The sequence below is a fragment of the Heteronotia binoei genome, chromosome 21 (assembly GCF_032191835.1).
Source record: "Heteronotia binoei isolate CCM8104 ecotype False Entrance Well chromosome 21, APGP_CSIRO_Hbin_v1, whole genome shotgun sequence".
Taxonomy (NCBI): domain Eukaryota; kingdom Metazoa; phylum Chordata; class Lepidosauria; order Squamata; family Gekkonidae; genus Heteronotia; species Heteronotia binoei.
The window spans coordinates 37,852,820-37,875,070 of NC_083243.1; the positions used below are offsets into that span (position 1 = coordinate 37,852,820).

General features: G+C 46.3%; 1 protein-coding gene across 2 annotated transcripts in view; it reads left to right on the forward strand.

Annotated features, from left to right (window-relative positions):
• The window catches only part of ITPK1 (inositol-tetrakisphosphate 1-kinase), a 188,814-nt gene that overhangs the window by 134,810 nt on the left and 31,753 nt on the right, over positions 1-22,251 (forward strand). For both annotated transcript variants that reach the window (XM_060261858.1, XM_060261859.1), the window contains one exon: positions 3,624-3,741. In XM_060261858.1, coding sequence (XP_060117841.1) covers positions 3,624-3,741 — 118 coding nt within the window. The remainder of the gene's footprint in view (positions 1-3,623; positions 3,742-22,251) is intronic.

A 22,251-nucleotide genomic window follows, 5' to 3' on the forward strand; every position in this document is an offset into this window, starting at 1 on the left:
TAAAAGAGACCAGCCAATAATTATTTTAATACCACACAACCTCTCCTGAAATCTCTCTGGATGTTACAAGACATCCAGATTTTCAAGCTATCTTGCTCCCAGGCTGTGCTTTTGATTGAAAGTGTACAAGAAAATTAGGCAATATGTCGTCATAGGTTCTTCATCCATACAAGCTAATTTTAATGACCTATGAATCACATGTAGTTGGCTGTATAGAGTTTTTGGTATCTTCAGAAGAAATATGTTCCACAAGAAGATTGACATATGAAGCTGCCTTCAATGGAGTCAGAGTCTTGGTCCATCTAACTTCTGCAAGAGCTTCACTAACTGGCAGCAACACTCCAGGGTCCCTACAAAATCTCAGTAAAAGAATATTTCCCCTGATGCTTGCCATCCAATACCTTCTTCTAACTCTCCATGACAGGAAATGAACTTGGGATCTTCCAGATACAAAGCATGTTCTTTGCCTGTGAGTTGTTGTTGACACAAATTATTTAGCTGGTTTTATGCCCAGTGCCATTGCATTAAAGTGACTCTTGAAATGTCTTGACATTCTCAAGAATGTCAAATGTACTGTTGGCATATGGTTTGAGCAAAACAGCTGCTGCAGGTCTGAACGAGGACTGACAGTATGGCAGTGGTCTCTAAGATGCCTCTAAGAACAAAGTTCCTACTTGACAGATCTGCAGACAGGAAAAAGGATGAGTTCAAAGAGTATTTAACTAAGTTCTTGGATTTTATATTACCTGGAGTGGTAAAGTTGCTGTCATATCACTTCTGATAATCAACTGGGCAGAAGTAGTAGATATTAAGGTGGAATGCATATTCACATATGGTGCTACCCACACACCTTTTAATAGAGTAGCAGGGGTTGCTAATGTGATTCATAATGACATGATGCATCCATGTGATTCAATGGATGATAGAGACAGCAGCCTCAAACCTGGTTAAACGGATCTGTAGCCATCCCGCCATCTTGTACACGATCGTGATCTATTGCACTTTATAGCACCGTTTTATCCATCTAATTAACTATGTGATTGAATTTGTAACTGAATTGTAAATTAAAATTGTTTGTTTTATACTGTATTTTACTTATATCATGGTGTTCCGTGTCTGTGAGCCGCCCTGAGCCCGCCATTGGCGGGGGAGGGCGGGATATAAAAATAAATTTATCTTGTCTTGTCTTGTCTTGTCTTATCAAAGAATGATATCTGTTCCTGTGTTGGTATGTTCTGGTGTTCCTGATGCTGGACAGAGAAGAAGAAGAAGATACTGGATTTATGTCCTGCCCTACACTCTGAATCTCAGAGTGGCTCACAATCTCCTTTACCTTCCTCCCCCACAACAGACACCCTGTGAAGTAGGTGGGGCTGAGAGAGCTCTCACAGAAGCTGCCCTTTCAAGGACAACTCTGCAAGAGCTATGGCTGACCCAATGCCATTCCAGCAGCTGCAAGTGGAGGAGTGGGGAATCAAACTCAGTTCTCCCAGATAAGAGTCCGCGCACTTAACCACTACACCAAACAGGCTCTTTGTAGCAGCAGGAAATAAAGCTAGTGCCTGGGAATTTTTCAAGACCTCTGCAAGAGCCGCTTGAATTGGAGGAACCAAGCCAGATGGTTGTTGTGGTCTTGAGGCAGACCCAGGAGCTACTACTGTTGGTTCTAAAGTACAGAACAACTTTGGCAAAGGAAACTGACCTAGAGCTGGTCTCTATTTTCCACTAACAGAGTCTTGCAGATTCGCTAGGAGAGCTGGATGGTGGAGAAGGAAAAGGCCAAACGTGCCCTCTCCACTGCAAATTATTGTTGGTTCTCAGATGTGATGGAGAACATTCCGATAACCTATTCTGTTCCTTCTCTCCTGCAGTCTCTATCCCTCACCCCTGGCACACTGTGGCTCTCCTATGGTGTTCTAGGAACAATCAGACAGGAGTTTCCTTATTGGCTTCCTGCCAGCCAAGGGCTTGCTAATGTGTATTACCAGACAAAGGACAATACTACCCACAAGTCGCTTTTTTGTTTGTCTTGTATTGTGTTAAAGATTAGATAGAAAGAAAAGACACATGCAGTGTCTCTGGGTCAGGCTGATCGCAAGCCAGGAGCACAGTCTTCTCAGAAAGTTTTACATGGAGATGTGTGTAAATATGATATGTATGCTTGATAAAACCAAGCTGAGGAGGTGGTAACAAGCCTAGGTAAAACAGTTACACTACTTAGGAGGGCTGATTGAGCGGGACCAACTTTGTGTAGCTGTCAATCAAGAGACCAACAGTAATGCTCCTTAATCAAGGAGGAATACAGGGTATGCAATCTGCAGGAACACCCTGGAGCTCACTGTCCAGATGACTCCAGTATATTTAAAACATTTGAATTCTCCTTCCCCTCCTTCCCCTTGCTTGCTTAGCCAAATTTAAGAAGACAAGTTGATATATGGTTTTTTATAGGTTTGTTTAAGAATATGGATTCCGGATTAATCATTATCATAAGTTGTAGCATGCTGGCAGTCCTGAAACATTACATGTGCAAATGTACCATGCAAGGCATTGTGTGCCTCCCTAGCAGTACAGTTGCTATGTTCCTTATTTTGTTCAGTCACAGGAATAATTGTAGGAGATGAGAGAGGCATCATAATTTGGCATATGTTTCATATGCAGAATGCCCCAAGTTTAAGCCCAGAATTTCCATTTAAAACAAAAAACAAAACTAGCTTGGGGAGCACAACTGGGAAGCACCTTCACCTGGAGAACCACTACCTGTTGTCATATAGTCTTCTGGGCTAGATGGTCCAGTAATATTGTCCGGTGCTCACAGCAGATGTGGGCACTTGCAATATGGTCAAGCCTCAAGGCATCATAGACACTCTGTTGAGCTATAGAAAAGAGCAAGAGTCCAGTAGCACCTTAAAGACTAAGAAAATTTGTAGCAGAGTCTGAACTTTCATGAGTCACTGCTCACTTCTTTAAAAGCTCATGAAAGCTCAGACTCTGTCACAGATTTTGTTAGTTAGATCTGAAGAAGTGAGCAGTGACTCACACAAGCTCATACCCTGCCACAAATTGTGTTAGTCTTTAAGGTGCTACTGGATTCATGCTTTTTTCTACTGCTACAGACAGAATAACACGGCTACCCATCTTGTTGAACTATAGAGACAGAATTAACTTCAGTGCTGCTCAAGCATTTAGTAGTCTTGGATATTGCCCCAGTAATGGTCCTGAGGGTCTTTCATGGTTTCATTTTTTTGCCCTGGGGAGTTCAGCATGTTCATTTGGCCAAGGATTTAAGGAAGACTTTTTAGTGTTTTATCTACTTTGCATGTCCATTCAGCATGTAGGGTGGGAAGATAGAGATATTTCATAGTCCACAGCCTTCCAGTTTTGGAATGTGGTTATCAGTGTAGCATCATTAACCTAAGCTGCTGCTTTTCTCAAAGTTGCAAGACGTGTTGGGTAAATTGACAGGACACCTGAAATTCAGGTGATATTTAGTGCTAGATATGCTGAACTTGGTGCATCTTCATTGTTACATGGTATTGTTCCCCTCATATATTCATTGTCCATGTTTCCAACAAATCCACTGCACTGTTCCCTAACATTATGTGCATATTTCATCTTTCTCTTAGGAGTATATTGATGCTCATCCTGAAACCATCATTCTGGACCCACTTCCTGCAATCAGGACACTGCTGGATCGATCAAAGTCTTATGAGCTTATTAGACAGATAGAGGCCTATATGCAAGGTAAGTCCTGGAGATTGTGGCTTGGATCCTGTGGTGCTGTTCTGACGGTGCTATGACAGCTCCTTAAGAGGGGGAAACACCTGTTCTGTTTGTGGAGTTGGGGAAGGTGATCTTTGCTGATTTCCTCCTTCCTGCTGCAGACTTCCAGTTTCCCCACCAGCACTATGCTGTTCCTTTAGGTCAGCAACCGCAAGGAACATGATATCGGATGCGAAGAGCTGCCGTGACAGGGAAACATCAGGGAAGCTGTCTTCCTTTAGCACAACTCTGCTCACGCTGCTGAGGATGCCTCTTTTCCAGGCATATTGAGCAGTTCCGTGAATGCTTTAAATGAACTTGTAATTATATTTTATAGTTCACTTAATATTTCTTATTCAAACACTGTCAGTAAAACCGATGCTGTGTTGTTTGCTTTGCTAGGATGACTTTTTTGTCAGTTTTTCTGCATAGTGAAGATAGCTAATATTGAGGCTGGATTGACCTTAACACAGGTTGTCTAATTCATGATGGACCCCAACCCCGAATAGGACCTAGGGAGCTGCAGCTGTTACTGCTTCGGGTATGAAGTGACACCAATATGTCTCATGCTACTGGATGCTGGTCAAAGCAAGAACCAGGCTGAAGAGGAGGAGGATGATGGTTTTAGAGTGCCTTCTAGACACTTGGCTGGCTCATCTTGCAGAGGGTGTGTGAGCCAGACCAGTTGGTGCCAAATAAATGAAAACATTCCCCAAAACTAAAAGGGCAAGCAGATACACCTCCATGAAGGACAAGAAATACACTTTTGCATTGCCGTCCATGTTTGGTATAGTAGTTAAGTGTGCGGACTCTTATCTGGGAGAACCAGGTTTGATTCCCCTCTCCTCCACTTGCAGCTGCTAGAATTGTCTTGGGTCAGCCATAGCTCTCATGGGAGTTGTCCTTGAAAGGGCACCTTCTGTGAGAGCCCTCTCAGCCCCACCTACCTCACAGGGTGTCTGTTTTGGGGGAGGAAGATAAAGGAGATTGTGAGCCGCTCTGAGATTGAGTGGAGCACAGAATATAAATCCAATGTTGTCTTTTTCTTCATTTATTTGGCTCCAAATTGGACTACTACTGCTAATACTACAATTTCAGGAGGTATTCTCTAATTACAAAAGTCCCACTACTAATAATAGAAGGCAAGAGAAGAGCATTTAACTGATAGTTCATGAGTTTAATGTATCTATTGGGGGGGGGAGGACTTTGAATCCCAACTGCTGCCGCCAATTATGGGATGGGCATGACTGATTTAACCAGCACTTCACTAAAATCGATCATGCTGTCACTATTTCTGTTTTAAAATTTTACCCCTCAGAAAATGGCACAGTAGGCAAAGAGAAGGATTAAACAAAAGTTGTTTTATTAAAACACACTGACAGGAAAGGGGATTAATATGTACATAGGTATTTGGGCTTTACAGATGGAAACAGACATTTAAAACTGCACACAACACTTCTGAGGTGACTGACTACACATGATACAGTGTTTCCCTGAAAGTTGCTTCACTTTCCCTAAAGTTTCAAGTATCTTTCTGGTTTAACTTTTGATGACTAGACTATATTTCTAGTTAATGTTTCCACTTCACAATTTTACACACAACTTGAGTGCCCTATGTTTTGTCCCTGTGGGTATAAGACCAAAGTCTCTGCACTAGACCTTCTCCTGGTGGCACGATCATTACTCTCTGCCCTTTCTAGTAACCTGGGTGTTTGGCTCCTTTTGAGGATCTTGTACTGTTGCTTCAAAATCCCTTTTCCAAAGCCTGATCTGCCAGCCTTTCAGTCTCCCCCCACCCACCACCCTTGGACTTCATAAAGGGACTGTTTCCCCCCTCAAGATATGCTGATTTGATTGACAGATACTGAGCCTGTCCTTCACTTCTGACAGCAGTCTCTCACCAGAGTCACTAAGAATTAAAACCCACTTCATGGACTCTGTATTAGACTCTGCCCTGTGACTTTTGTCACACTCTTGAGAGCATCTCTGAAAGACCTCTGCTCCCTTCTCCAGTCAGTCTTTAACTCCCTTCAGCTCCCTAATTGACTTTTTCAACTGCCTAACTGCCACTTTCCTTTGACAGTTCAAAGCAGTCCACCAATGAGAGTGAGTTCTATCAGCTGTCACTCACTGGTCCTTAGCATGCTTATTGTTGCTGTTTGTCACAGTATCATTTACATATTTATGCATGAATTCTTCACTTGCAAAGTGGAATGAAATTTACCAATCTGACTGCAAAAGCACTTAAGGGAGGATCCATATGTACACAAGCCTTTTTAGTTTGCCTTGGCAGTGTTAATGATTTGGGATCTAAATTACTCATAACTTTCTTTGTCTTCTTGAGAGGACTGTTATAAAGTAAATTAATTACTTGAGAAGTAAAGGTAGATGAGGCATGCATTCCTGAATTACGAAGCATATTGCTTAAGTCATTGCTGTTTGAAATATTTAAATTTGTTTGTTTTGATGTTGTCTGTCAGCACTGCAGGAAGAGCCAAATGCTAATTGTTGGTTTGGAATGTCTAGCAAGCGTCTAATAGCAATTTGTGTTCAGTGCAGCAGAGTTTTCTTCTGGGGAGCATCTTCCAAATCCCCTTTTTTGTTGGCATTTTTGTTACTTTGAGACGCTCCTTGATATCCTTTTATGCAAATAGGCTTATGGAACACTCCATTCAAGCATTTATCATTTTGCCAGAAAATTAGGTACATATCAAGATACTTTCATAAAATACCATCCCTTCAGATTACTGCAATTGAAGGAAGCATATATTCTTTGTGCAAATCAGCTCAAAGTTGGCTAGGTTTAGAGGACATTTGTACAGAAAAATTCAGCATAGGTATTTTTAAAGATTGGCCTGCCAGGATGGTAGCAATATTCTTCTGTTTTGGTGAAAGGAGCAAAGAGTGTTGTGTTAGTCTTGAAGGTAGCACAATTACAAGGTAAATTGTGGCATAACATTTTCTGATCTGAATCCTGTTTGTAGTGTGTTGGCTGAAGTCAGTTGTAAGCCACAAAAGGTCTTATTTTTAAAAAGTGGTTATTTTAATATTAAACAGAGTACAGAATTCATGTTGGTTCCACTATGCTAGGCAGGCTGTTCAAGGAATGCAGTTTGGGTTTGTTGACTCTTCAGGGGTTCAACTAGGGGGAGAATTTGCCCATCGACTTCACTTATAAGATAATAAACTGGTGTGTGTGTTAACTATTATGCCATTATTGAAGATGTAATTTTGAATCTTCTCTATATTACTCTACCATGCAGAAGCTTTACGTTGGGCAAAGATGGCATTGAAAGTGGTTAGGACAGGAACATTAATGTCTGCTAGCCCTTGTGTGTAAAGGGAACCTCCATACTAAGAGGCAGCGGAGTTCAGGTGACAGTATCAGGGGAAGGCCTGTGCCGTGTTCGTTGACCCCCTAGGGAACCTGGTTGGCAACTGTGTGAGTCGGGATTAGGGCTGCCAACTGCAGGTTGGGAAAAACCTGAAGATTTTGGGGGTGGAGTTTGAGGGGGGCAGGATTTGAGATATCATGCCATGGAGTCCAACTTCCAAAACAGTCACTTTCTCCAGGTGAACTGATCTCTGTAACCTGGAGATCGGTTGTAATAGAGGGAGATCTCCAGCCACCACCTGGAGGATGGCAACACTAGAGGATGCTGATCTAGATGGACCATTGGTCTGATTCAGTAGCGCTCTTCTTATTAGCGCATGTTCCCCAGAGAGCACTGAGATCGGGATCTCGAAATCTTTTGGTTGTCCCCGGGCCAAAGGAAGCCCGCTTGAAGATCACAAGGGACCGGGCCTTCTCTGTAATGGCTCCATTTTGGTGGAACCAGCTGCCGGAGGAGGTAAGGGCCCTGCGGGATCTCACCCAATTCCGCAGGGCCTGTAAGACAGTCCTCTTCCGGCTGGCCCACAACTAACGGCCCTGTATACCGACTACTGAATACTGTATACTGAATTTGTATCTGAATCTGAATAGAGTGTAGCTCCACGACCGCTGTCTGTTTTAATGATGTACATTTATAACAAATGTTTGATTTTACTTATATATTATGAAATGTTAATTTTAAAGTGTAATTTTATATTTTTATGTTAGTTTTATATATGTTGTAAGCCGCCCTGAGCCACTCGGTGGGAAGGGCGGGATATAAATCCCAGATAAATAAAAAAAAAATAAAAAAATAATCAAAGGGGATGTGCGTATAATTTCTGCAAACGATTTTAACCATAATTGGTCCCTTCTTTAAAACTCATTTCATGGTCTTAGGTTGCATTTATACTGTTTAGAAGCCCCATCTTAAAAAAAAAAACCTCTTTCCTAAAATAAAGACTTCTGGATTTTGAGACAATGCAGAAATGCTACCTGAATATCAGTCCTGGGCTTCGGTATTGTGTGTGTGTGTTTTAAATTCCCATTTGCTCAGCTGAATGGATGAGGTCTTTGGTTTCTGATTCATATTAGCGTCACTGAGATAAATGCTTCCTTCCTCCACATACGCACGGAATCCTGGGGTCATTTTGTATGTGCAGGAACAGTAGCTGACAAACCAGTTTTCGTGTTTGCCTTTACTTCGGAAGCGAGAAGTTGCCGTCTGTTATGCCGTTAGATAAAGTTTTATGACAGCACAAAAAGCTGGTGTATCTGGATCTGATGTAAGACCCATAATTCCCGTTATTTGCCAAACACAGGGAAGGAGACTGTCCAGTAGACCCTGTCCAGTCCCAGAAACCATTATCTCAAATAAGGTTGAGCCAAGGGGCAAGCCAGTACATTAAATATCCAAGGCAACTCTGTGATATTTTTCTTGAAACACCCAAACAAGGTTCATTGTGGGAAAACAAGAACAAACTTAAAATCAAGCATACAATAAGTACAAAATGGTTACCCTAACTAAAACAATTTAGGTTAGGGAAAAGATGATTATTGTTACCATAGCACCCTAGTAAGTAAGTCTTGTGTCTCAGCCTGGGACATAATTTCAAAGCAAGTATGTAGGGCAGGAGAACAAGAGGCTAAATGTTCCCAGAGATGGTGCTCCACTCACCTCCTCAGGAAGCTCCAATCAATAGTGTGGGAGCTGAGAGGCAGAAAGTACCAGCTGCAGTTAGGGTTTCCAGCAAAGGCCAGGAGATTTGGGGAGCAGTACTTGGGGAGGTAGAAGGTTCAGGAGGATGTAACATTACTTCTGGATGATGCTCTAGGAAGTTTCCTTAATCTCAGTAGTAAAAACCTTAGAAACTAGGGGAATTGATGCCTCCTTGTTTTTTCTCCTCAAAATATTGAGGGTACAGACTAAGGACAAGGGAGGAAGGTTTCCTACCATCATCAGGCAGATAGCAAGCCTAGCTATCATTGATGCAGGCAGTATGCTTAAATGTCTTTATGTATCTGGTCAGCTCCTACAGTCATGTCCTTTGCGTCTCCAAATTTCGTCTGTGATCTTGACCTGTTGTCACGGCTGGGGCCGGGTCAGGCAAAGTCCAGAGGCAGTCCGAGGTCTGTAGCCAGTAAGCAGGAGGGTCCGAGGTGCCAAATCCGAATCACTGTAGAAGTATCGCAGGTCTGAGGTCCAGAAGCCGAGGTCAGGGAGTCCAGAAGTCCAAAGCCAAAGTCAGGGAGTCAGGAACCAAAGTCAAGCCGTAGTGGATGCTAGAATGTCAGGGAGATGACTAGTTGCTTCCACAAAGCTTCCTCCCAAAGCCCACAGCTATATAGCCCTCTGCTGGCTGTTGCCCGTTTGGGCTAATTGCTGGCTCAGGGAGGCAGCCAGGATCCTGTTACCACTCAAGCATCCTTGCTCTTAGAAGGGCCAGAATCCTCTCAGAACTCAGGGCTCAGGGAGCGTCTTGCTTGTGAGCGTGCCGCCCTCCTCCGATCCCTGAGGTCCTGCCGGAGGCGGTCACGCACACGAGCCACCCGAGAGGGCGAGGCAGGGGGGCTGGGATCTTCTCCAGCAGGAGGCAGGGGCACTGGTGCAGGTGGCAGGGGCACAGTTTCCTCATCAGACTCAACTTCCTCTGAAGGGTCCCCAGCACCCATGACACCTGTAGAATTAACAACAGGCAAAGCAGATGAATGGCATCATGTTAATATAAACTCTCCCGGGCTTGCTGTTTTGGTGTCTGCTCCTGACAGTCAACTTTTGTCATATAAAATGCATGGAGATGACATAAAAACTATGTATGCAAGCTACAGTTAATGTTGAACCAGTAAGAATATTCTTCCTTAAGAATCTGGAAGAGGAAAAATCCTAAAAATACTATGATTTTGTGAAAGGGAAACAGTATGGTCAAATCCATGCTGCAGCCAGAATTCTTGCAATTATGTGGAAGATTATATTTATGCTTTGGAATGTGGCTACCGTAGAGACACGCTGCCACAAGAATTCATTTCCACTTGCCAAAACACGATCTAAAGAAATTGTACTGCCTGATTAACTCCAGTTCTTTTACATAATGGTGTCTGGTGCAGTTTAAAGATTCTCATCTTCGATCTCTGAGAAGCCTCCACAGAAGACTTATAAAATCCATACACCTGAAAGGTAAATTTAACTTGTTACAGCTGCATGCAAAGTTATCATTTAGATGTTTCAGGTTTGTCATGCCTCCTGCTTTTGTGGTATCACAACTGCTCACAGTGTGTTGTTGTTAGCTGAGGAATTAATGCTTATAGCACCATAGATTTGTCTAGGTATTAACTGGGACTTGTAATGTGCTGAAGATGAATCACAATTTTTTGTTATAAAAATTGAAGCTACAATTAGGCTAGCAATGCCATCCTAAGCAAAGTTACATCTTTCTAAGCCCATAGAAATCAGTGGATTTTGAAGACTGTAACTTTACTTGAGATGGCAGTGTAGGCATCTGAAGCGGACTGGCTTGAAAATGGACAAGCTTACATTCTAAAAGAGATGCCAGCACTCAAGACCCTTGAGTCTAAGGAACTAAGGCAGAACAGAAATATTTTAATAAAGCAACAAGAAAGATCTGCATACAGGGAGCAATGCCTGGGCAAATAGACAAATATCTGCTTTTGCAACCAAAAATATAGCCAAGTCTAGGATCTTTCAAAGGCCAACCCCGCCCCCAAGGGGGTTGTGAACATTTTCAGATGCCTAGTAAACAATATCAGATGTTTTGTGCCTGTGCAAATTTTGTAATAAAAGGATACATGGGTGAATTTGTCCAGCTATAGTCTATGAATTAGTCTATGAAGAAGAAGAAGATATTGGATTTATATCCCGCCCTCCACTCCGAAGAGTCTCAGAGCGGCTCACAATCTCCTTTACCTTCCTCCCCCACAACAGACACCCTGTGAGGTGGGTGGGGCTGGAGAGGGCTCTCACAGCAGCTGCCCTTTCAAGGATAACCCCTGCCAGAGCTATGGCTGACCCAAGGCCATGCCAGCAGGTGCAAGTGGAGGAGTGGGGAATCAAACCCGGTTCTCCCAGATAAGAGACTGCACACTTAACCACTACACCAAACTGGCTCTCATTATGTGCATGATGGTGACTTTATCTACCAAAATGTACAACAAAAGTAGAATTCTTTTTCTCCCTTGGAATACAGAAAGTTCTGATTCTGCCATTGTATTTTACCTCCTTGAGAATGTTATGTCTTCAGATGAGAATGTTATGTCTTCAGATCTATTAATATAAGGGCGCACATTACTGGACATACTTTGCCATCATCCCAACCGTATAAGTAGAAGTCAAAAGACATTTGTCACTTTTTTTTCTCTCCTGTCTGCATGTATGCACATATGCGTATGCACATGGGTACACATGTATGCATGTGCCAAAATAGTGGGTTCTGATTTAAGACGAACAATGACCAGAAACTAGAATTTTTTATGCCGGCACACACCTACAAACCTCAACGTGGTGGTGCCTACTAAGACTTTTCCTTGGAGCCCAGGTATTTTTAGAATGTAGATTTGGACCAGATAGATCTCTTGTTCAATAGGGCTTCTGATTGGCCACTGGAGATCCAATTGGCTGGAGACATTAAGATAGCATTGTTTCAGTGGTGCTACCACCACAGTGCTGGTTTTATTCTCTTTCACTCCTCTTTCACAATGTATTTTCTACACAATATATCTTAAAGCATCCCTCATTTAAACTTTAAATCATCCCTCTTCTCCCCATACTTAGGTATCCTTTGTGTGTGTGGCTCCACCTCTTGCGGCAGCCATTTTGTGGTTTTGCCCATCACCCTGTGTCAGAATTCCAAAGGCGCCCACAGGCTCACAACGATTGGGAGCCCCTGGTCAAGATTCATGGTGCAGACTTTTGAGAGCTGGGTCCTTTGGAGGGTTTTTTTTGTTTCGTTTTTTTTTTTTTTTACATTTTACTGGTAAACAGTAATGTTTACAACAAACAGAAATGTGTATGTATGTATAAACACAAACAATTGCCCTGTAAATTTTAAATGTCAAATGGTTCTCATTATGAAACATATTTCTGGCTAGGCTTGCCAGGTCTGCCATTGTAGCCCAGTTATGTGACTGGAATGGACAGAAAATCCAACCCAATGCCACGACATCTAGCCTGGCCCCTCCCCCCCAATTCCCAAAGTCATAGCTCAGTTTTTCAAATATATGGAAGGAAATCAAACTTTATGGAAGAAGAGAGGTGTTGAACCTGAAAATAACTGTGATTTGTGGATGTTGTTAGCTCTTAAGGTGCCACCTGGTTTTTGTTTCATTTTGCAAGGGAAACCAACATGGCTACCAGCTCTGGGCAGGCTTATTTTGCACCTCTTGCTGCAAACTGCTGGGGAAGAACGATAACTGAGAAATGTTTTTTCAGGCCAGCTTTTCTTCCATTATGGTACTCTTATTGAAGGTCTTCTTCACAGGGTCCAAGGTCTCTCATGAGAACACTATCAGAACCCCTGTTCTCCAACATTAACTTAAGTGGCGCCCATTGCTCCTGTTTATAGATTTATTGCACTGGAAAGCGAGGGATTCAGTCATGCTTTGATCTTCTTCGTGGTCTCTGTGCTTCACACTCATGGGATAGTGCGCCTGCGCCGATCCCCGAATCGGTATCTGAAAAGCCCGGGATTTTTTCGCGCTCGGCGCCACTGGGCATGCGCAGGCGTCCCAATGCGCATGCTCACCGGCGCCAGCGCGGGGATCCCGCCAGTTCCTTTCTGACCGCTGTGCTGAGAGGTTTTCCTTTCCGTTTCTCCGGTCGGTGAGAATCCTTGGCTTTGCCTTTTTCTCGTCTTAGCCCGTTTATAGTTGTTAGTTAGTTAGTTAAATTAATAGTATAGTATAGTTAGTGTTAGTGTAAAAAAAAAAAGCGTTCTTTGTTTGTCTGGCGAACTGCCCCTTGGGGTGCTTCGCTCCCGCTTTCCCCCGTTTTTCTCTCAGATCATTCTGAGTAGTTTTTTTTGTGCGGCTTCTTTCTATGGAAAGTCGCTGGGGGTTTTTCAAGCGCTGCCGTGCTTGTGGAAAGAAGATCGCCCCTCCGGACGGCCATTCCCTGTGCCTGTTGTGCCTGGGAGAAGCGCACCGAGTAGAATCCTGTCCGCACTGTCTCCGCTTCTCGAAGCAGACCAGAAAAAATCGGGCGGCTCGTTTATCGGCGGCGCTCACCGAATCGGCGCTTCGCCCTCATAGACCGATGGAGTCATCGGTACCGAAATCGACCGACACCCCGGCACAGGAGCTTGCATCGGCCGATGCTGCTCCGATACTGACTTTGACCGATCCGCCGGAAGAGCGTGGCTCCACAAAACGTTCCCGTGAGGGCTCAGTGGATACGCCCGCTAAGAAGCGCCGAGAGGACTCGGGGACCCGAGCTCCTAAGAAGGCGAAATCAAAGGAGAAGCGGAAGCGACCCCGCACTCCTTCCCCATCGGTCAGTACACCGGTGTCGGCGATCCCTAAACCGCCGAAGAAGATCTTGGCCTCTCCACGCCGAAGCCCTGTGAGTCAGCAGCGTCTGTCGGCATCGGAGCAGGAGCAGATCGACCTGACCCAACGCTCGTCATCTTCTGGGTCCCGTCGACGGTCGGCTAGCGAATCGGCCTCGGAGGTGGAACCGTCGGCACCGATAGTCCTGTCGGTCCCGTTCAGACCCCGAGACAGACGTGAATCGGAGCCGTTTCATGCGCCTCAACGTTTCCCGATACCACCATGGGAGCAACGCAGCTGGCAACCGCCCTACTCTCGGTACGAATCCTGTCATTGGTACCCGGAGGACTAGCAGGACTGGGAGCGAGCATCGGAATATTCCTCCATGTTGAGGGTCTCGCACCGATCCAGGAAGGCGTCGGCTTCGGTGTTGGTCCCCCCGGATCGACAGTCGGTTCCGGTTGAAACTCCACGTAGACCACTGCCGGTCCAGCTGCCACCGCGAGAGTCAACCCCGATCCTGTCAGAGCATTCCGCCCATCAAGACTCTTCATCGGAGTCGGACGGTGAAGTCCAGGACTTAGAGCCTTCACCGGTCTCCCAGACGGCTGAGGATCTCCCGATTTCGCCCTCGGAGGATCTAAAGTCTTATGGGGACCTCGTGAAATGCATCGCTGCCACCCTCCGACTACCCGTGACCCAGCCAGAACCCGTAGTGGACGACAACGTGTTCGATATAATGCAGAAGAACACGTCCACTGCGGTCACTCTACCGGTTACCAAGGTGATCCTTCAAGTGGTCAAGGAACCTTGGAGCAAACCTTCTTCGACGCCGGTGTCATCCAAACAGCTGGACCACATGTACAGGGTCCAGGAGACAGGGGCTGAATTTCTATTCACCCATCCACGCCCTAACTCGGTGGTAGTCTCCTCCTCCTCGAAGGCCAGGAAGGTTCACTCCTCTCCACTGGACAAAGAAGGGAGGAAGATCGACGGAATGGGCCGCAAGGTCTACTCAGCTGCGGCACTCGGCATAAAAATATCTAACTATGCAGCCTGCATGGCTAGGTATCAGTATGCCGTGTTGGAACAACTTGCCCCGTTCCTCTCTTCTCTAAGTGAGGACAACAAGGCCGCTGCAACCAAGCTGCAGAAAGAAGGTCTCGCTGTGGCCAGACAACAACTGGCTGCAGCGAAACACATGGTGGAAGCCTCAGCCAAACAGATCACCTCTGCAGTCTGCATTAGGCGTCACTCCTGGCTTCGGTCTACGGCACTCCACCAAGACACAAAAACCTTCATCGAGGACCTGCCTTTTGAGGGTGACGGGCTCTTCAGCACCACAACCGACACGGCGCTGCAAGAGTTCAATAAGAGCGTCAAGACCTCCAAGAACTTGGGCGTCCAATCCACCCCCAAAACTTCTAGATCCAAGCAGTGGCCTAAGCCCTGGACCAAGAAACCCTACCAAAGGTTCTCCCCTGAGCAATGGCGTCCCCGGCCTGCACAGCCTGAACGACCCTCCTACTCTGGTAACGGCAGGAACCGTTACGGGGCCCAGCCCTCCAACAAGTCTAAGGGGGCTCGTCCCCAGAAGCAGGGGGTTTGACTTCCTACAAGCACGCGTCATCGCTCCCACTGTTGGCTCTTCCATCCGCCTACGCTCTTTCCTGCCTGCCTAGGAGTTGATCTCCACAGACAGGTGGGCGCTGTCCATCGTAAAAGAGGGCTACAAAATAGAGTTTGTTCAGACCCCAGACCAGTCCGTGGTAGTTACCACTCCCCCTTCCCCACCTCTGCTGGCGGAGGTGAACAACCTCCTACAGAAACAAGCCATAGAGGTAGTTCCGCCGGAGGCCAGGACAGGAGGCTTCTACTCCCGCTACTTCCTGGTCCCCAAACAGGACGGGGGCTTGAGGCCTATCATGGACCTTCGGAGTCTGAACAAATTCATTCTGTACCAGAAGTTCAGAATGGCTACCCTGCAAACTATCCTGCCTCTCATCAATCAGGGAGATTGGATGGCGACCCTGGACCTCAAGGATGCCTACTTTCATGTCAGCATCCACCCTGCGTTCAGGCGTTTCCTAAGGTTTGCAGTGGGTGCTCGGCATTTCCAGTTCAGGGCCCTGCCGTTTGGACTGTCTACCGCCCCTCGGGTGTTCACGAAGCTGATGAGTGTGGTGGCTGCCCACCTTCGTCTTCAGGGAGTTGTTGTCTTCCCATACATTGACGACTGGCTTCTTGTGGCGAAGTCGAAGGAGAGTTTAACAATGCACATTGCCATCACTCTGCGTCTGCTCGACACACTGGGATTGCAGGTCAACCTGGAGAAGTCCCATCTTACTCCATCCAGGACAGTTCAATTCATAGGGGCTCTATTGGATACAGATCGACACCGAGCATTCCTTCCTGCGCAGAGAGCAAAGGACATCATCAATCTGGTACAGCTTCTTCGAAGGCGGCAGTGGGGCATGGCCCAGCAGCTCCAGCGGATGCTGGGGCTGATGGCTGCGACGACAAGCGTGCTACGTTTCGCAAGACTGCGAATGAGAGGACTGCAACTATGGTTCTTACGCCATTTTCGTCCTCTCAGAGACTCGCCTCGAAAGAGGTTTTCCATCCCACCTGGGACTATCCAATCTCTGCAATGGTGGGGATCGGAGAGCAACATCTGTCACGGGGCTCCCTTTCATCTACCAATCCCTACCGTGACTATCGCTACCGATGCTTCCATGTGGGGGTGGGGAGCTCACCTGGAAGATCTATGTGTGGGGGGCCAGTGGCCTCCGAAACTGAGTCGGTGCCATATAAATTACCTGGAACTGCTGGCGGTTCACTTCACCCTTCGCTCCTTCCGCCCTCTGTTAGCGGGGAAGACTGTGGCACTACTTACGGACAATACCACTGCCCTGTGTTATATAAACAGACGGGGGGGGACGGTGTCCCGCAGACTGTGCTCGCTAGCGATGGATCTCTGGACGGAGTGCCTCCAGTGGGACATTTTTGTGAAGGCAACACATCTGCCGGGGGTCCTCAACATTCAGGCGGACTCTCTCAGCAGGGGTGGAGCTCTCCCACACGAATGGGAGCTGCAATGGCGGTTCCTGGAGCCGGTGTTCCAGCGTTGGGGGTACCCACAGCTAGATGTCTTCGCCACAGCGGAGAACAAGAAGTGCCCCTTGTTCTGTGCCAGGGGAGGTGCGGATCCAGCCTCGCTGGGAGACGGACTCCTACTTCAGTGGGGGGGCTGGTTCCTTTACATGTTCCCACCCTTGCCTTTACTGACAAGGGTAGTCCACAAGTTAGTGCAGGAGAAGCCACGTTGCATCCTGGTGACTCCTTGGTGGCCCCGTCAGAGCTGGTTCTCGATCCTGCTCCAGCAGTCGAGGGGGGTCTTTTACCAGTTCCCGACAGATCCGGACCTGTTGTCGGCCCAGGGCGGGCACGTACTCCATCACAACGTGCCTCACCTGAAGCTGACGGCGTGGTTTATCGACCAGTAGGTTTTTCCACCAGGGTCCAGCAAGTCCTCCAAAGCAGCAGGAAGCCTTCCACTCGTGCCTCTTATGAGAGGAAGTGGAAGAAGTTTAGTAACTTTGTGGCTGGCTCCCCTACGCCGCCTTACTCTGTTGGGCTGTCGGCATTTTTTTAATTTCTTTTAGCCTTGGTGGATGAGGGGCTGGTATTCTCTTCCATCAAGGTTTATTTGGCAGCTATCTCTGCTTTCCATGTTTCAGTAGAGGGTTACTCTGTTTTCGCTCACCCTCATTCCAAGAGGTTTATGAAGGGGCTGTTTCGCCTTCACCCCCCTTCTAGATCCCCTCCACAGTTGTGGGACTTGACTCTGGTTCTGGACAAGTTGACTCGTCGTCCCTTTGAGCCCATGGCAACATGTTCCTTACAACTTTTGTCTTGGAAGACTGCATTTTTAGTTGCCATTACCTCGGCACGTCGTGCGGGGGAGCTCACGGCGATGCGCTGTGACTACCCCTACCTTGCCTTTAGGGAAGCGGGGGTCTCCTTAGCTCCAGACATCACTTTTCTCCCCAAGGTGGTTTCCCAATTTCACCTTAACTTAGAAGTTTGGTTACCCACGTTTTACCCTAGCCCTTCCTCGGATGAGGAGCGCAGGCTGCATGCGTTAGACGTTAAACGTGCCCTCTTGTTTTATTTGGATCGCTCACGGGGTTTTCGTAAGGACAACCAACTTTTTGTCTCCTACTCTGCCCCCAAGTTAGGGTCCAAGATTTCGTCTCAAAGACTTTCCAAGTGGCTTACTGAGACAATTAAACTTTGTTATTTGTTGGCGAAGAAGCCTTTACCTGGACCTGTTCGTGGGCACTCCACAAGGGCAATGGCCACGTCGGTGGCATTCCTGAAGGGTGTGTCCCTTTCCGACGTCTGCAAGGCGGCTACCTGGTCTTCTCCGCATGCCTTCATGAAGCACTACGCGCTGGACGTGCATGCTCAGCAGAGGACTCGGTTGGGAGCTGCGGTGCTGCAAGCTGTTTCTTCAGGTTGACCGTCTTCCCACCTCCAGGTATGCGTTGCTTGCTAGTCTCCCATGAGTGTGAAGCACAGAGACCACGAAGAAGATAGACAGGTTGCTTACCTGTAACTGTAGATCTTCGAGTGGTCATCTGTGCATTCACACTACCCGCCCTCCTTCCCCACTGCTGACGGTCTCCCTCCAGTATAGAGCTTCCAGCGGTCAGGAAGGAACTGGCGGGATCCCCGCGCTGGCACCGGTGAGCATGCGCATTGGGACGCCTGCGCATGCCCAGTGGCGCTGAGCGCGAAAAAATCCCGGGCTTTTCAGATACCGATTCGGGGATCGGCGCAGGCGCACTATCCCATGAGTGTGAATGCACAGATGACCACTCGAAGATCTACAGTTACAGGTAAGCAACCTGTCTTTTTCCCTGGGAGAACTGCTTGCTTGATCTGTGCTATGACTCAAGTACATTCTTAGATAATCCAGTCACTGCCTTAGGCTGTCGTTAGCCAGTGCTAGGATTGTATCCTGAAAAGCAAATGAAAATGGGATGGAATTACCCAGAATGCTGCATTTTACCTATAGCTATCTTCATACAGTTGATTACATCCAAAATGACATTTGTGGACTACGTCAAAGAAAATTCAGAGCTTTGTGAGGCAGGAGGATAACATTTAAACTAAAGTACGTTTCCCTGTTGAACTTGACCTCTTGCTTTCGCTTGTATGTCTTTTTCTGACTCCATTCCCTCCCAGCTTGGATATAGGGCCTATAGAACAGGAGAGGAGCAAACTTTCTTTGAAGTATTTTCACTGTTGTCTGAGAAACCCTCTGCTACTCTCTTACTACATTAACTGCACTGTCATTCTTTCAACCACAGTTCACAGATAAATCCAGGTGGCCAGCCATGTTGGTCTGAAGCTGTAGGACAGATTTTGAGCCCAAGGCACCTTTAAGGCCAACAAACATTTATTCAAGGTATAAGCTTTCATGTGCATGCACACTTCTTTGTTCATGGATGCATTTATAGTGCTATCCAAAGCAGAGTTTCCCCTTTCTAAGTTCTTTAAAGTCACTGGGCTTACAAGGATGTAACTCTGCTTAGGACTGCACTGTTAGTTGGTTGCTGTCTTGGTTAACAGTCTGGTGCGGGATCCTTATTCCATTGCTCAGCAGCTGGAAATTGAGTTCTCTCTTAGCCATCCCTCTGCCAGTTGCTAAAACTGCATTATTTGAAGTTCACATTGAGCTGCCTTATAGTGAATCAGATCTTTGGTCCATCAAGGTTTGTATTGCCCACTCAGACTGGCAGCAGCTCCCCCAGGGCTTTAGGCTGAGGTCTTTCACATCACATCATCTCCTTTTAGCAGAAGATGCTAGGAAACGAACCTGGGACCTTCTGCACAAAGCAGGGGTTCTTCCACCCAGCCACACCCGCTGTTCCAAGTAGGGCCCATTCAGTTGTAGTGAACTGTGGCCAGGATCAAAAGAGGTGCTTTCTGCACTTCCACCTGCAGCCAGTTTTGCCTTCTGACTGCAATTCCTCAGGCTCTGGATAGTCTTCCATCCTTAAGGTTCAACTTTTGGGGGGATTATATTCCAAGTTTTGTACTATTAGCTAAGACAGAAGGAATAGTTGTCCCAAGTTCTTAATCTTGCAGGGGCTTTTTGTTAATGCCGGCAATGAATGTTTTGTTCAACACAAATGCTGGAACTCTCGATCCTCTGATATTTTGGCTGCTTGATTGACCACCTGTTTGGGTGCCAAATCTAATCTACTTTGGCAAGCTTTCAGCAGGGCATGCAGTAGTTTCCAACTCTCTTTCTGGAAGATACAGCCCCTGCCATTAAAATTTGTGCAAGAGAGCCAGATTCATCAGGGCAGGAGAAGCTTCCATCGCTGTGCATGCTGTTCAAGATAGGGAGTTTCTATCAGGAATGGTGTTGGGGATCTTACCCACTAATAAAGATGCTGCTCTTCACTGGTCTCTCAGATATTTTTGCATCCAAATTGAAAGGCCAGAATGAAGCCCTTGTGTTGAACCAGAGTTCTTCTGGAGTTTTTGTAGTGCCCTTGACGTAAAAAAGTGACATTTCTTGGAATCCACTGCTAAAAGCAACTATTTCTCATTGAGTGGTACCCTATCTTAAGCTGGAGAGTGCTTCTTCCAGCCTAAGGATCAGGCTGCAGATTCAGTGGGAGCTCACAGGAGTGCAGCTCCTGAACCTTTCTGAGAGTTCCTCCTCCTCCTCCTGAGAGTTCCACCTCATTGTCCATTGAATAGTAGGTGCAACTGCATAACAATCCGTGGATGAGCTCCACCACCTATTTTTCTACAAAATGACCCCCGCTAGGGACCCTTCCCCCAGCTTAAGTTGCTCTTTCTACAACAGAAGAGCCAGGGAGGTTGGAGGAAGCTTCCGGCTTTGCTTAGAGGAGTGGCAGGATACAGGCCATTCATTCCCATGACGAAACAAACCTGTCAACGCACTAGGGCTGCCAGGTTCTCTCTGGCCACCCATGGGGGATAGAGAGTAGGGTTGCCACCAACTCCAGGTTTGGGAAACTCCTGGAGATTTGGAGGCGAAGCCTGGGGAGAACAAGGACCTCAGTGGGGTACAATGTCATAGAATCCACTCTCTCTCTCAAAAAAAATCCATTTTCTCCAGGGGTACTGTAGTTTGGAGATGAGCTGCAATTCTGGGGGATCCGTAGGTCCCACCTGGAGGTTGGCATCCCTACAGTGTATCTGATGAAGGTAGTTTTTGCTGTTGGGATCTTACACCCTGGAAATCTTTTTGGTCTTTAAAGTGCTACTAGAGTTGAATTCTTCCCTGTTACTACTGTTATACAGTCAGCATCTTTCCACAGTGGAAGTAGGCAGGTCCTAAGCCCCCAAGAAGGTTACAGTCCAAAATCTGACAGAATTTAAGCAACAAACAGAAAAAAAGGGAAGTCAAAGCAGGGTTTAAAGAGGGGAAGAATATCTTTTAATTTCAGCTCTGTGGGCTTAGTTTTTGTAGGGGATAGAGGGTCATGACAGGTTTCGTGGAAGCCTTGGGTATTTTGGTATTTAATCTTCCTTTGCCGTCTTATACAGTAATTATTTTTATGTAAGAGAAAATGTAATTTTGTATGCCTAGCATTTGTTAAATCAGATTCTGGGCCTGGCAGGGATTTATTTTTGAGACAGGTAACATGATTTATAATGTTGTTTCTAAATTGGGAATCCCTTCACTCCCCCCCCCCCCCCAAGTTTTATGGGGCTGAATCTTTACTGGCCAAAGTGACCAAGAAAGGTCATGTCTTGTTTCCAAAGCAATGCTGGTTTGTTTTTAGATTTGCTACTTATTCTTATTTATTTACCAACACAAAAAGTTTCCATAGGCACAACTCTGTCAGATGGCTGACCAGATAACATCAAGGCTGTTGTTTTCTGTAAATTTATGCTACCCTTTCTCCTCTCCTCCTCCCGCTTGGGTTCTCCCTGTGTCTATTTATGAGCCAGAACCAAATAAAGCTTCTCTGTGCCGTTGGTGTTTCACTGAAGTGGTTCACGTGATCTGGAAACAATACTTGGAAAACAGAAGATATGGACTGATGTAGAGTTCTGCTGTCTTACATATTTGATTTCAGGCCCATTACGTTGCCCTTAAAGCAGCCTTTCAGGGCTGTGTTGGTTTTGTTAAATTGAGGGGGGGAGTGTCACAGAACACAATCTGCAAAATACCTTTTGTTTGGAACAACCAAATAACAAATAGCAGCTTGCAAGGCTTCCAGGTTCACTATTTTTATACAGTCAGCATCTTTCCACAGTGCAAGCAGGCAGGCCATCAGTGATCCCCAGCCTTTTCAGCCCTGCAGGTATTTTTAAAATTCTTATACATTTTGGTAGACCACAGCCACAAAATGGCTGCCACAGGTGACAAGGCCAACAACAGAATTGCTGCTGCAACTTACCTGCAGTCACACAATGAAGATCCTTATTCTACAATGGCAGCTACTGCCAAAACAATGTTTTTTAAAAATCTGTACAGCCAATCAGAGACCATGATGGAGAAAAGCCCCACCTGACTCTGCCCACTTTTAAAAAATGCTAGGCGGGCACCAGGAAAGATGTCA